Source organism: Tamandua tetradactyla, chromosome 23 (assembly GCF_023851605.1).
Source record: "Tamandua tetradactyla isolate mTamTet1 chromosome 23, mTamTet1.pri, whole genome shotgun sequence".
NCBI classification, from domain to species: domain Eukaryota; kingdom Metazoa; phylum Chordata; class Mammalia; order Pilosa; family Myrmecophagidae; genus Tamandua; species Tamandua tetradactyla.
The window spans coordinates 12086498-12099738 of record NC_135349.1 but is presented as its reverse complement, the minus strand read 5'-3'; the positions used below and the strand labels follow the sequence as shown (position 1 = coordinate 12099738).

The 13241-nt window shown below is 57.1% G+C and overlaps 1 protein-coding gene across 5 annotated transcripts in view; it reads right to left on the bottom strand.

Annotated features, from left to right (window-relative positions):
- GTF2IRD1 (GTF2I repeat domain containing 1) overlaps window positions 1-13241 on the bottom strand; it is a 115957-nt gene that overhangs the window by 18797 nt on the left and 83919 nt on the right. For 3 of the 5 annotated variants that reach the window (XM_077140979.1, XM_077140978.1, XM_077140981.1), the window contains exon 23: window positions 12571-12711. The exons of the other annotated variants lie outside the window; for them this stretch is intronic. In XM_077140979.1, coding sequence (XP_076997094.1) covers window positions 12571-12711 — 141 coding nt within the window. The remainder of the gene's footprint in view (window positions 1-12570; window positions 12712-13241) is intronic. 5 annotated transcript variants of the gene reach the window in all.

Sequence of the window (13241 nt, the reverse complement as noted above, 5' to 3'; positions counted from 1 at the left end):
CAGCCTCCACAAGCTGTAAAAAGCATGGAAACAGATTCTCCAACAGAGCCTCGAGGAGGTACTGGCCAGCCATGCCGACACCTTGATTTTAGCCCCGTCAGACCAATTTCAGCCCTCTGACCTCTGGAACAGTAGGGTAATATGTTCGCATTGTTTTAAGACACTGATTTCGGGTAACTTGTTATAGCAGCAACACAAAACTAATGCAGATCCTTTGCTCTCCCACGGTCTCCATCCATAAATCCAGTTGGGCACTGCACTGGGCCACTTTCCCTGACAAACGTCTCCTAGGCCCAGCCCAGTGTGCCATTTCTGGCCTCATTACCTCATCTTCCAGTGGCAAGAACTTCTCATCTGGCCTTCCAGGATCCATTCTCTGCCCTGCAATCTTTCTAAATAGCCGATCTGACCACTCCCTTGCTTAGAACTCTCCGAGGGCTCACTGGTGTGCCTGTGGCAAAACGCATCTTCCTGCCCCCGGCACAAAAGCCTGTCTGCTGGCACCACTTTTTCCAAGTTTCTGCCCCACTAGTGTTATACTTGTCCTGCCTGTCACTCCCCAGCGCCCCTAAGAGGTTGTGGGAAACCTGCTCAGTACTGTAGGACAAAGCATGGAGATCTAGGGCTCCCCTCTATGTCACAGACAGGGACATATCTTCTTTTCCTGCTCCTTCTTGTATGGCATCTGGGGATCTGAAATAAGGAGCTTATTCCTATGCAAGGGAGTGTTTCTCATACAGAGGCACAGACTCAGCCCCTGCATCACAGCAGCAGCTTCAGTCTGAGCCAGGACCTAAGGGCTCTCCCTGCAAGATGCTCAGGGAGTCTCCGGACGATGGGGTGGGGTGATCCCCTCCACTCCTCCCTCCCCCCACCCCTCCCCCCACCAGCTCCTCCGGCCCCATCAGCCTGGGAACCTGACTCACTCCCAGATGACTTCATCCTCCTTCACGCCTTTAAATACCAGTTTCAGGCTCATGATTCCTCAAATGAGACCTCAAGCCCAGACCTCTCCCCCACACGTGGGCATCCGACCGCCGCGGGATGAGTAAGAGTCACCCCAGACTCAACGTCACAGCCTGAGTGCTGGACAGCCCCCTTCCCCCGCCCCCACCGGCTCCTCCGGAGTTTTCCTAACTCAGGTAACAGCACCTCCATCTTTCCGGAAGCTTGGCCAGGCCTGTGAAGTTGGACCAGACTCTTCTCCTCCTTCCACGCCCATGTCCTCCAGTCACGGGATCAACCTACGGCCGGCGAGCTCCTGACCCCTAACTGCTGCCATCCTTGTCCAGGTCCCCTCCTCCCCTGGCCTTGCCACATTATCACCACGGACCCCTGATGTCTCTCCTCGTTCCCATCTGGGATTTCTTTACAACTCACGCTGGACCCTATCTGTCCTATGCCCAGACCCTGCATGGGCTCCTATCTCATCCAGAACAAAAGTTGAAGTCCCTACCAGGCCAGGCACAACATGTTTTCCCTCTTTCCACCCCATCTCTCACCACCTCCCGCTGATACCCTGGCATACGCCCCTGGGGTCTTTGCAGCTGCTGTTCCCTCTGCTTACAGTGTGGTTCCCTGCCGCCTTCAGACACGAACTCAGAACAGACACGACCCCCAGCTGCTTCCCCGCAGGACACAAACCAAAACCACCCTGCACTTGGCTCCTGGTCTGTCTCCTCTCCGTGTTCCCACCAGCATCTGAGGCACCAATGCTCAGGAGCTGCTCACAGACCAGGGGAGCACCCCTGTGCCCCCAGGGCTCTGCTGGGGCCTCTCCCTGACTCTCCTCCAGATCCCAAGGGCTCGGGGTGGATGGGGGCAGCGTGGTCAGGAGACCCCTCCCCCACGGGTGGAAAGCGTCCACAGCAGACCCCCGGTGCTGAGTGTCCCGCCCCCCACCCTCTCCAAGGCACACCTATCAGCCCATGACAGCTTCCGCTCAGTACGCAGTGTCCAGTCTCAGCTCAGCCCAGAGCAAGGCCTTGCTTATTCCCGCTGGCTTGGGGGACAGATTCCAGCTGGGAAGCTGTGAGGTATTCTAGAATGCTTCAACCTGAAACCCCCTCTACAGAGCCCTGTGGAGCCCCCTTCCTAGCACCTGCTGGCACCTGAGGGTCTCTGGGCAGGAGACGAGGCAGGGCCTCGGGACCACCATCCCAGGGACAGAAAGGAGGGGCTGCAATGACCCCAGCAGAGGCCTCGCGGGGCGGGAAAGGGCAGGGCCTCCCCGGCATCCCATCCTCCTGCCGCCACCTCGAAAGAAAGGAGGCAGCCTGCCAACCCTGGGCCTGGCACAGGACGGCAGTGACAAAGGGCTCCCGCGCCCCGCCCAGCAGATGCCAGCTCTTCCCGGGAAGGCAGAAGGGAGATCATTACTGGAGCCCAATTAACCAAGAAAAGCAGAGATAATTAAGTGGAGGAACATGTGGCTGGCACTGCAACTGCGGTATCTTTAGAAACCCGAGAAAGGACAGCTTTATTTTGAGCTCCTCAGAGCTGGAAGGGCAGAGAGGGGGTGGGGAAGGCCGAGAGGAGTGGCAGGGGTTGGAGGAGACAGTGCAAGCATGACTGGGGGCCAGGAAATGGCCCTTGGGAAGGGAAGAGGGCAGGGGAGCCATGCCCAGGGGTGCCCTGTGCCAGGCAGAGGGCTGGGCGCCATGGCAGGGTGGGGACTGGTCAGCCCCCAAGGCGGGTGTCCCTGCCCCCTTTGACCCTCCAGCCAAAGGAGGCCCAGGGACAGTAACTCACCCAAGATCATATGCCAGAAGTGGCAGTCCCTGAAGAAGCGAGGGGATAGGGTCCTGTTCCTGCCAGGGTTTAAGACCCCAAATGCCCCCTGCTGAGGTCCCCAGGAGGCCAGCAGAGGAGAGAGGCCTATAGGCCCCCATGGGGACAAGGGGGAGCGGGATCTCACCCTCACAATCCCCACCTGCATCTCAGCAAAGGGGATCCCAGCCCCATACCTGGCAGGCCCCCCAGCCCCCAGCAGAGCTCCTCAGGCTTGGCTGGGGTTTGAGGTGAGTGCCAGGGGTTAGCTGCCTTCCCCAGCAAGAGGTGACTGAATGTCTCTCCACCAAGCTGGAAATCTCCGTGACCACGTGGGGCGTGACTCCTGGGGATGAGTCTGGCCCTGGCAACGTGGGATCAACAATTCCTTCTGGACCAAAAGGGGAAAAAAAAGTGTAATAAAACAAGGCTTCAGTGGCCAAGAGAGATCAAATGGCGTCAAGAGGCTGCTCTTATGCAAGCTTCAGTTAGACAGTGCTCAGTGCCATGGTTTGCTAAGCCCCAACCAACATCACTGCTGTTGACTCTTAGGGCTCGAACTGAGACCCTATAAAGATTTCGTGCACCAAATTTTCTCCTCTGGAACCCATAATTCCCCAAGGGTCTCTAAGTCAGCGAAATCCTGAAACCCAGACGGACCAGCCTCTCCAGGATTATCAATTAATGACATCCCCCATCCTTTAGTGTGGACACCCCTTCTTGACATGAAAAAGTCAGAACAGGCATTGCCCAAAGATCCCTACAGATTGGAAGGAGGATCAAAGGAGGAGGAGGAGGTATACGAGAGAAAATAGGATTTAACAAACGGGTACAGCTGCTGATCACCATGTCAATATTCCTTCCGCCTCCCATGTTCCGGAGCAGCTAGAAGGAAGGGTCTAAGACGGTGGAACGCAGCCCATGACAAACTCTGGGATCTGTTCTGTAACTACTTGTTGAGGTGTGCTTTGAAAATTATTGCTTTTTATACATATTTCACAATAAAAAATAGTGAAACAAAACAAACCACCACCCAAACCGGCACATTTACGGCGTGGCCCTCACCTGTGCACAGCCTTCCTAGCGAGAGCTGCGCCAACACCAAGAACTTCGGCGGGGCCCGTGGGTGCCCCAGGCTCCCTGGCCGCCCCTCCGCTGGCCACGTCCTGCACACCACAGGCCTCTCCTGCCTCCCTGCCGGGGTCGCGCCCCAAGATGGCTCCGGGGCCGGCCGTGGTGGGCACCCTTCTTACCATTTTACAAGGAGGTGAGCCGAGGCCCGGCAGGCAAAACCTGCCTGGCCGGACACACGCAGGGAGCCGGCAGCTCTGCTGTGTCTGGCATCCTGCCCCTGCCCCGCTTCGGGGTCCCCGGCTGCTCCCTGCAGAGTTCCCTGGAGGGGCAGGGGCCAGCAGCCCTGGGGCTGAAGGAGAACCAAAGGAGAGGAGGGTGGGCCTGGGGCCTGGGAATTCTCTTGGGTTTACCCTTCAGAGAGGCTGGGCCTGTCAACGGCGCCAAAACATGCTTTATTTATGGTTACTGTTTAGCCTCCCAACCCCGAAAGGAGGGGCTGTGGGGAGCTTCGCAGCCGGGCAGCAGCACAGGGGGTGTGAACTCAGTGGGAGGGAAACCCTTCCCCTCCGTCCTAAGCCCAGCCACCCCAGGCCCATGGGTCTCCCTCAGGTGGCTCCAGCTCGTCTCCTGCAGCTCACCCTGTGGGAACCGGCCTCTGCTCAAATGCCTCCAACCACGGGGAACTCACTACCTTCCCAGGCAGCCCACCCTACCTATATAACAATGTTCTTTTCCAGCAGTTCTGGAATATTCTTTGTTTCCTCGATTCCTCTGGGGGTGCCCAGGAGTCATCTAATAGGTGCCCCTGTGCTCCTGACCCTGCTCCTCCTGCCTGCCACTTCCTCCACTTCCTCTCCTCAGCGCACACCTTCCCTTTTGCCTTTACGCTCCTGCTTCAAGCACCAGGCAGGTCTGGCCAATGCACATCTGTACCTGGTGTCTCACAGGTGCTCACGCAGAGGGAGGCTGAGATGCCACCGTCACCACCCGGAACCTTCCATCCCCTCCTGCCTCTGAGTCCCAGCCCACCCACTGCCCGGGCACAGGCTCCTCCACGCCCCCTGGCTTCTCTGCCTTCAGGGTTGCCTTTCCCAATCCATCTGGTGGGCAGAAGTGGGTAAGTAATTTAAGATTAGTTACCATGGTAATCTTAAGACCACACAGCTCTGGGCGTGTTATTTCCTTCAATGAACCAACTCCCGAGGGCACAGGATAAAAAAGTTCAAGTCACTGGCGTGACCCTGGCCTCGCCCTCTTGGTGCCACCTCCCTCTCACTGCCCAGCACACTGGCCCCCTCTGGCTCAGGCTCCAGAGATGCAGACTGAGCCTGACGTCTGCCTGGCGCTAGCCCTGTGGCTCAGCCTCCTTCGGCCTCGGCATGCTCAGCTGCAAAACGAAAGCAGCAACTGCGTCGGCCTAACAGATGTGTCGTGAAGATTCCAAGCAGCCCGTGGCACAGCAGGCATCTGGCAAGCGCTGGGGACGATTCTTTCATGGCCCCAGACCTGCACGGGTTCTGCTCCCTCTGCATGGAATGCACCCTCCTCTCCTCTGCCTGGGAGCTTTCCAAAGCCCCCAATGCAGGTGGCCTGCAGCAGGGAGCAGGTTTTCCCGAGGGTGGCAGGGACCTTGCCCGGTGGCTGGGGCTCAGGCCTGCCCAACAAGGCCTCAGCCCAGGCCGCAGACACCATCTCGTCTCTGGGAGGGAATCAATCTGCAAGCAAATGCCTTCCCAACCCCTGGCTGCTCTTCCTGCCTTGACCTCCTCTCTAAAGCCCTTGTCCTTTCTCCAGCCCAGACTACCTGCTCCCACGGTCACTGTCTTAATCCTCCCGGTCATCTGCAGTGCTGCCCCTCCAGGGTCTCCATGCCATGCTGTCCCCTCCCATCTTCTGAGCCCTCCTTCTGATCCCAACAACCTTCGCCTCCACTGGGACCAGAGGCCACCGGTCGTTGCCCTCTCCCTGACTCTGAGAAAAGGGAAGCAGGCAAAGGGCACCTTGTAAAGCTCTCGGCATGCCCTCTTGTGTCACTCCGTTTCTCAGCAGGATGCCCCATCTGTGGCCTCTGAGAGGGCAGGGCTCAGCCGCTCCCCCCGCCTTCCCACTGGCATTGCTCATTTCTCTACCGAGTCAGGTTCAACTGCAGGAAACCAGGCTGCCGCTCTGCCCACCTGTAACTCTCTTGCTCCCATTTCAGGCTCCCGCTGTTCTCTCCTCCCCTCTAAAGGGTGATCTATACTTGGCAAGTTCAATTTCTCTTCTCTCAGGTCCCCAGGGCTCCAAGGAACTGCTCCCAACTAGGTTGCCCCGCCCTCCAGGAGACTCACTCTCACCTTCCAGGATCCTGAACTCGGCCCAGCTGATGATGCTCCTTCTTTAAGTCTCCTCACTTGGCTTCGGGACATCTCACCCTCGGGTTTCCTTCTCTCCATCCTCCTTGACTCCCCCCAGGGCTTCTCCCCAGACCATACCGCTCTGACCCCATCAGTTTCATATAAATGCATAGGGGCTCCTCATCTTCTCTCCCCTGAGGGACCCCTCCCTGATCTGCGTTTCTAACTGCCTGGTCCACCTGACCAGCCCACCCCCCGCCCCCCCCAGTTCCTGCTCCCTGCTGCCGGCCTTTCCCACTGCAGTACATGGCCACTCCCACCCTCTGACCACTCAGGGCAGAATCTTGGGGTCATCCCAACCCCTCTCTTTGTCTTACACCCACACCCATACCCACTATACCAGAAAGCCTACTGGCCCTACTTTTAAAACATGTCCAAATACAGCTCTGATCAGATGAAGTTCAAAGAAGGGCATGACGAAAAATCTATGGCGTACATGTCACTTTTGGGGGCGCAGTGGCTGGAAGGGGGCACAAGGGCATATTCGCTCCATGTCTACATTTGATGCAGATTTTTTGGGTGTGCTGACTTTGTGAGCATGTACCAAGAGGTATGCTTTCTGAATTTATGTTAATACATCAATCAAAAAATTAATTTGAAAATGGGAAACACATATGCCCACACCCAGAATCTGCCATTTCCCATTCTCTGGACAGTTCCATGCTGCTGCTAGCAGCCCCCATTATCTTTTAGCTGAACCACAGCAAAGATTAACCTCCAGATGGTCTCCTGGCTCTCCACCTCCCCTCAATCTAATCCCTGATTACTGAGCTATTAAATGACAGTGACACCTCTCTGCTGAAAACCCTTCAGGTAGACCCTTACCTCTGATCCTGATTTCCTTGTACTCTCCACCCTCACTCCTCTGCTCCAGCCACACTGGCCTTCTGAGCTCCACAAATACACCAGTGCTGCCTCGGGACCTTTGCATGGGCTGACTCCTCCACTTGGATGCTTGCCCTCGTTTCTACATGGCTCACGCCCTTGCTCCTACTAGCCCTTTGTTCAAATAACACCTTTCCTGGCAGCCTACCTAAAACTGTGCTCCCCATTGTCCCATCTCCATTTTCTGTTGTATTTCTCTCCATGGCACTTACTACTAATATTAATCACCTTATTTATCCACCTCTCACTAGAATATAAGCACCACGAGGGCAGGAATTTGTGTCTATTTTGTATTTTGAACATACATTAAATAAGCACCCAATGTAATTTTTGTTGTACAAATAAATGAATCCTAAGGGTTAATTGTGAGCCTAGAGTTACACAGGCAGGGTCAATGTTATAGTTACCAGTAGTCAGTAGGGGGCAGCAAAGAGCAGCCCAAAGGGGACAGGACATGGCTGACAACTGGGCAGACATCAAGGCCTGGGCTGGTATACAGCGAAGGACCTGGAGTCCTGGGTTTCAGAATGTAAAATGCAGAAAGACCTGGGTCCCAATCTCAACTGCACAGTGCACATGCTGTGTCACCTTGAGCAAATTCCTTAACCTCTCTGAGCCTCAGTTTCCTCCTGTAGGACTGGCTCTTGGGGGACAGTACATGTATTAAAATGTGAATGGGCAAAGGACAACGTGGTGAGAAAGTTAGGTGTCTGCAGTGTGAGGGACTGCTCCAATTTTCACCATCAGGGTCAGGGCAGTTATATAAGAGTAATACACCCTGATGTGGGAATGTCACGAAGTGCTGTGAAAGACAGGGGAAAGTGCTTATGTTTCCAATTTAAGCGTGTGTGTGTGAAATATATAGAAAGAACAGTGAGAGGTAAAACAGGCTTGGAGGAAAAAATCTGCAAGAAACACATCCTCAGAAAAAATAATAGCCATTTGGGCAGTTAGGTTTCCGTTATTTTTCCAAATTTTCACAGTGGGCATACACCAGTGTTCCTTTAGGCTTTGATGACCTAGAATGTTCTACAGCTACCTGGGCTGAGGTCTTCCATTGTCACCATTAGCTGCTTCTTCCCAACATAACCTGAGCAGCCCCTTTTACTGTCTGGGTTTTGGAGGTCCTCAGCCTTGAGCCTGGAGGGGCTGAGGCGTACAGGACAGCACCAGGCTCACACACAGGGCGGCTGGGGGGGTCCCTTCACAAGCACAATGGCCCTGCTGCACCTTCTTGCCATCAGGTGCCTGATGACCTGTGACTTTTCAGTGCACACCTGTTCCCACAAGCTTGATGTCCCGGGCTCTGAGAGCAGAGCTGCCTGGTGCTGCCCCCAGCCACCTGCCTCTCCAGCTCCTGGGCCAATCTGGGGGCTCTCTGGCCCCTGTCCCAATCTCCCTAATTTAACTCGGTGCCTCTCCAGGCGGGTGGCAGAGGTGGGGGAGCAACCTGGCTCGCTGCCCACCACGGCCTGTCTCTCCTTGGCCATGCTCACTAAGCCTGGGTTGCCGAAGCCCCTTGAAGGCAGTGCTGAAGCCCACTCTGGTCCAAGTGGGGGGCTGGCCCCACCTCCTCTCTGCAGCCCCAGGGCCCCCCATCAGACCCCTGCCAGCAGACCTGGCTCCTTACAACATCTTCCCACGCCCCAGAATCCCGGGAGGCCCCTGGCTCCCAGCTCCCGCGCTCTCCTCTCTGGAGCAGCTTATCTGAACCTGGAATCCCACCCACCCACCCTCCTCAGACACCAAGTCTGGTCCCGTCTTCTTCTCCAGCCAAGGTGTCTGCCGCTGCCCCCCTCTGGCCTCAGAGAGCAGATCTCACGACGGGAAGGGGGAAACTGAGGCCCTGAAGGCAGATATGATTTACTACGTGGGACAAAACCGAGGGCCTTCTGGTGTCATCTCTTTTGACCCAGAATAAAACTGGCCCAGGAATGGCTGTACCCTCACCCTAACTAACTCTGGGCCAGCCCACCGTTCTGGGCCAAGCTGTGAGAGCCCCAGAAAGAGTGATTTATCTTCAAAGCAGTTTCCTTCTTTAGAAGTCACCTTGTTTGCACGGTTCTGTTAGGAAAGGTCTCCATGGGGGCCTTCAGGAAATGGCCTAGAAAATCTCAGAGCTGTACTCAAAGGCGCCCATCCCTCAGCCCCTGCCGCCGGCCCCTGGAGCCCCCTCCTCTCCTCTGAGCTTCTCCTACCTGGCCGCCGTGGCCACCTCCCTGTCCCTCCAGCTCCGGCCAGTGCCACAACAGCACCGACGTGGCTTTTCTCCAACACGGGTCTGCTCAGGCTCAAACCCTTCTGCGGGGCAGGGTGGGGGGATCCACAGAAGGCCCAGGGCCCTGGGGGGCCTCATTCACAGGCAGGAACAAGGGGCGACTCTTCAACTGCCTGAGGAGACGGCGTGCGTGGCCGTCTGGAGGACGCCCATGTGGACACAGGACGTTCAAGACCCGAAGGAGCCCTCCTCGTTTCTGCCACTATGACTCCTTCCCATGGAAAAGCGGGAACCTAAATGGACTCAGACTATGTTCCCGCCACTATTAAATGGGGCTTTTGGTAAGAATTCAGTTCCATTTTTGAGGAATAAAAAACCAAGTTTACATACATATCTCGTACTTCTGAGTTTCCAGATTAAATAAGGTCCATTTCCATATTTTTAGAAGAGGACAAAAGAAAAAGGAAGAAGGAAAGTCTCTAGAAGTTTCCCCTGTGCCCAGAACGAAGCTCTGCCTCTCCCGCAGGACGCGGGGCAGCCTCCCAGCCTGGCCTCCTCCATCCCCTGCCACTGTCCCAGCCTCGAGAAGCTGCTGTCGGCTCCTGCAGGTTCGTCCCATCTCAGCACCACGTGTATTCCTACTCACCTCCAGGGCCCAACTCAATGTCACCTCCTCCAAGAAGCCTTCCAGACCCGGTAGTAATAACCGCTACCCCCACTGGCTGAGCTCGTCCCATCACAGCTGGCCCACTGCTGAGAACTCTACAAACATCTCACTGAAGACGCAGAACGAAAAGCTCCCGGGAGAAGGGAAAACACCCCTTCGGTTATCACCTCTCCAGCTGACAGATGACACTGAGCCAGAGACGTGAAATAACAAGCTCAAGGTCTCATGGTTCGAGTTAAGAGGGGATGCAAGAGTTTGAAGCCAGGTTTGTCTGAGCATGAGGCCTGTGCTTTTGCGGGTGTGCGTGCTGCCTCCGAGCTACACCCCAAAGCAAACTGTTTGCCACAGGGCGGGCCCCGCTTCCTCCAGCTTACAGGCACTTGCTAAGGGTTTTGTGTTCCCCAGCAGCCCCCAGCTCCTGCTCTGACTCGGGGGCCCAGGTCCTAGCCGTGCCTGGGACTGTCTGACGCAGGGCTTGGGAACAGTCCTTTCTGGGGCAGGAGCAGCACTGGATAACCTCTGGTGACCCTTTAGAGGCCCCTGTAGGCCTGAACCCCTTCCTGGCCCAGCACGACAAGTGGCAGGAGTAAGTGTGCAGCTGACCTGCCAGCCTGCCTGTCCTGGGCCCTCCAGGCTGTTTGAGGCCCACAGGTACCACAACTGGGAAAGGCGCTGGACATTCCAGGCCTGAGAGCTTGGCCAGGGCACTTTCCCACCTCCTCTTCCAGGTAGCCTGCCATCCCTTTGCCACACCATGTTGGCAGGAAAATCATTTTCCAAGGGCTCTCTCTGCATACTACAAGAAGGAACCAAACAGAAGGCTGATGGATGGGTAGGCAGATGGCAGAGATCACTGGATGGGCAGACCCCACTGGGGCGATGCTTGAGATTCAGACAGCTGTTTGAACCGCATAAGCAGCCACTGGCTGAAGGGCAAGCCCTGGTTGGTGGGAGAGGTCACCCCAGGAAGGGCCCAAGAGCTCTGTGTTCTGCCACGAGGGATGCTGAGCTGGCCCTCTGTCCCAGTTTCTCCCCAAAGTCTGAAATCTACTGTTTCTTCTGAATTGCATGCTACCCTGCCATTGGGCCTCCCGATGGAAAGCAGGCAGCAGGGCTTTGGGGCCAACGTTCCTTCGCTTGGTCTGGGCATAGTAGGTAAGTCACCCAAGTTTCCTTGGCCTCAGTTTTACCCATAAAAAGTGCAAAGCCTGGCACACAGCGGCTGTCATCAGTGACAACTCCTTTCCCACAGAGCAGGGAAACTTTAAATGCGCGTGCCCTGAGGAAGGCTGGGGAGAGTAGCAGCTGCAGGGAAAGGTGGGGGGACTGCCTTGCTCAGCTTCTACCCTCCATCAGCAGGGGGAGGCCCGGGCCATTCTCCCTCCTGCTGGTTATGGGAGCGGACCAACCCTGCCCGGCACAGGTGGTGAAACAGAAACCCAAGGCCAGGGCAGGCCAGTGGCTGGACCCTGACTGGGGCACTGAGCGCTGGGTCTGGATCCAGGCTGCCCACCACGGGACTGAAGCAAGGCAAGTCCAGGGAGGAGCTGTCACAAGGCTAGGATGGGCCAGAGGCCACAGGCGGTACCAGGGAAGGTATGTCCTGGCTCCCATGGCCAATGGAAAGGGAATTTGGAAGTCCACAGGCCTCTGATGTCTCATGAGGACATAGGCACTCATCCCCCTGCCCTGATCTTGCCGTCTCCACTGGTTTCCTGAGGAAGCTCTCACCTCCCGTGTGCCTCCAACTCTGGCAGCTTCCTAGCTCCTCCTTGGCCTCTGGCCAGCCCCAGAAGCCCTGGAGCCACTTAAGGACACGGGTCCCCTGCTAGCTGTGTGATGCTGGCCACATTGCTTAAAATACCGCTCCTCAATTCCCCCTCTGTAAATCAGCTCCTAGCACAAACCCCCCCTCTGTCTGCTTCGGCTATCACCCCAGTGCCTAGCACAGTGCCGGCCCTAGCAGGACCCCTGGAAGTACTTATAAAATGGGCTCATGGGAGGTACTCAGCGCAGGGCCTGGCTGCCAGGCATCTCTCAGCAAGCTTGCCACTGGGGCCACACCACAACCTGTTCCTCCTGCCACCTGCACCAGCGCCACCCTGCTGGTATCACCCACTGCTCTGCACACCTCCGAGAACTCGGGAAAAACACCTCTGGGGTCAAGTGAGCCACAGATCTGAGCAAGCTGTTTACCCTCCCGGACTACCCCCTCTCCCCCCTGGCTCTCCAACCCCACCACCTGGAGTTGTTCTTGTTCTAGGAAACCCTCCTCCACCAGCCCCGGCTCTCTCGCTCCCCTCCTCGGGGGGGTCCCTGCAGCCCAACACAGGTGCTTCATGACGACACCCCTCAGGAAGTTTTGCGCCCCTGGCCAGGTCTGCCCCCTCCGATGTGACGGCCTTTGGCCCCTTCCCCAGAACCCCACCAAGCCAGGCCGGGCACAGTAAGTACTGGCAGCTTCTGGGGGCCGAGAGGTCGTTTGTACTATCGTAACCCTGAGTGGACTCAGATTCCTGGACTGCAGACTCCCGGTTCAGGGCACGGCCCCAAATGCTCACCCGTTCCCAGCACCCTCGGCGCCGTCTCCCCGAGGGCCTGGGTCTGGCCAGCCTTCCTGCTGGGCCGGCGGCAGCATCTCCTGGGGTGGGGACGGGGCAGGGGGCGAGGCTGCAGGGCTCCCGTCTCTCCGTACACAGGCTCTGGGGGTCAAGGTTCAGGCGTATGCAGCGTCCGCCCTGGGCCACCCACGTCACCCCCCAAGGGACAGCCTCTGCTCTTTCTGGGTTCAGGGAGGCCAGGACGCAGCCACGGAGGAGATGGTGGGAGAGGCCTCGCAATGGGGGTGAGCAGAGGCACTTTACCCCTTATCTTTCCATCTCACATTAGGGTGTGGGTAGGGGGGCTCACCCCAAGCTCACAGGTCCTTAAGTGGACACTTCCTGTGATTAGAATCCCACCTGTGACCAACTTCTTCCCTTCACCAAGGCCGACCTGGCCCCCTCCTTAGGAGGTGTGGGGTGGGGGTGCTCCGACCTGGCCTGGCCGCTCCCTCCTGAGCCCTTACACATTGCCAGGGCTGCCCGCCACCCTTTTCTGTGCCCCAAGATCCAGATTTCAGCTTGGCCTTCTTCCTCCCGGCTGGGCCAGGTGCCCAGGTAAGGCGGGAAGGAGCGGCCTGGCTCCCAGGCCCCAGAAGCAGAGTCCCAAGGTAAGCTAGGCTCGGGACCCT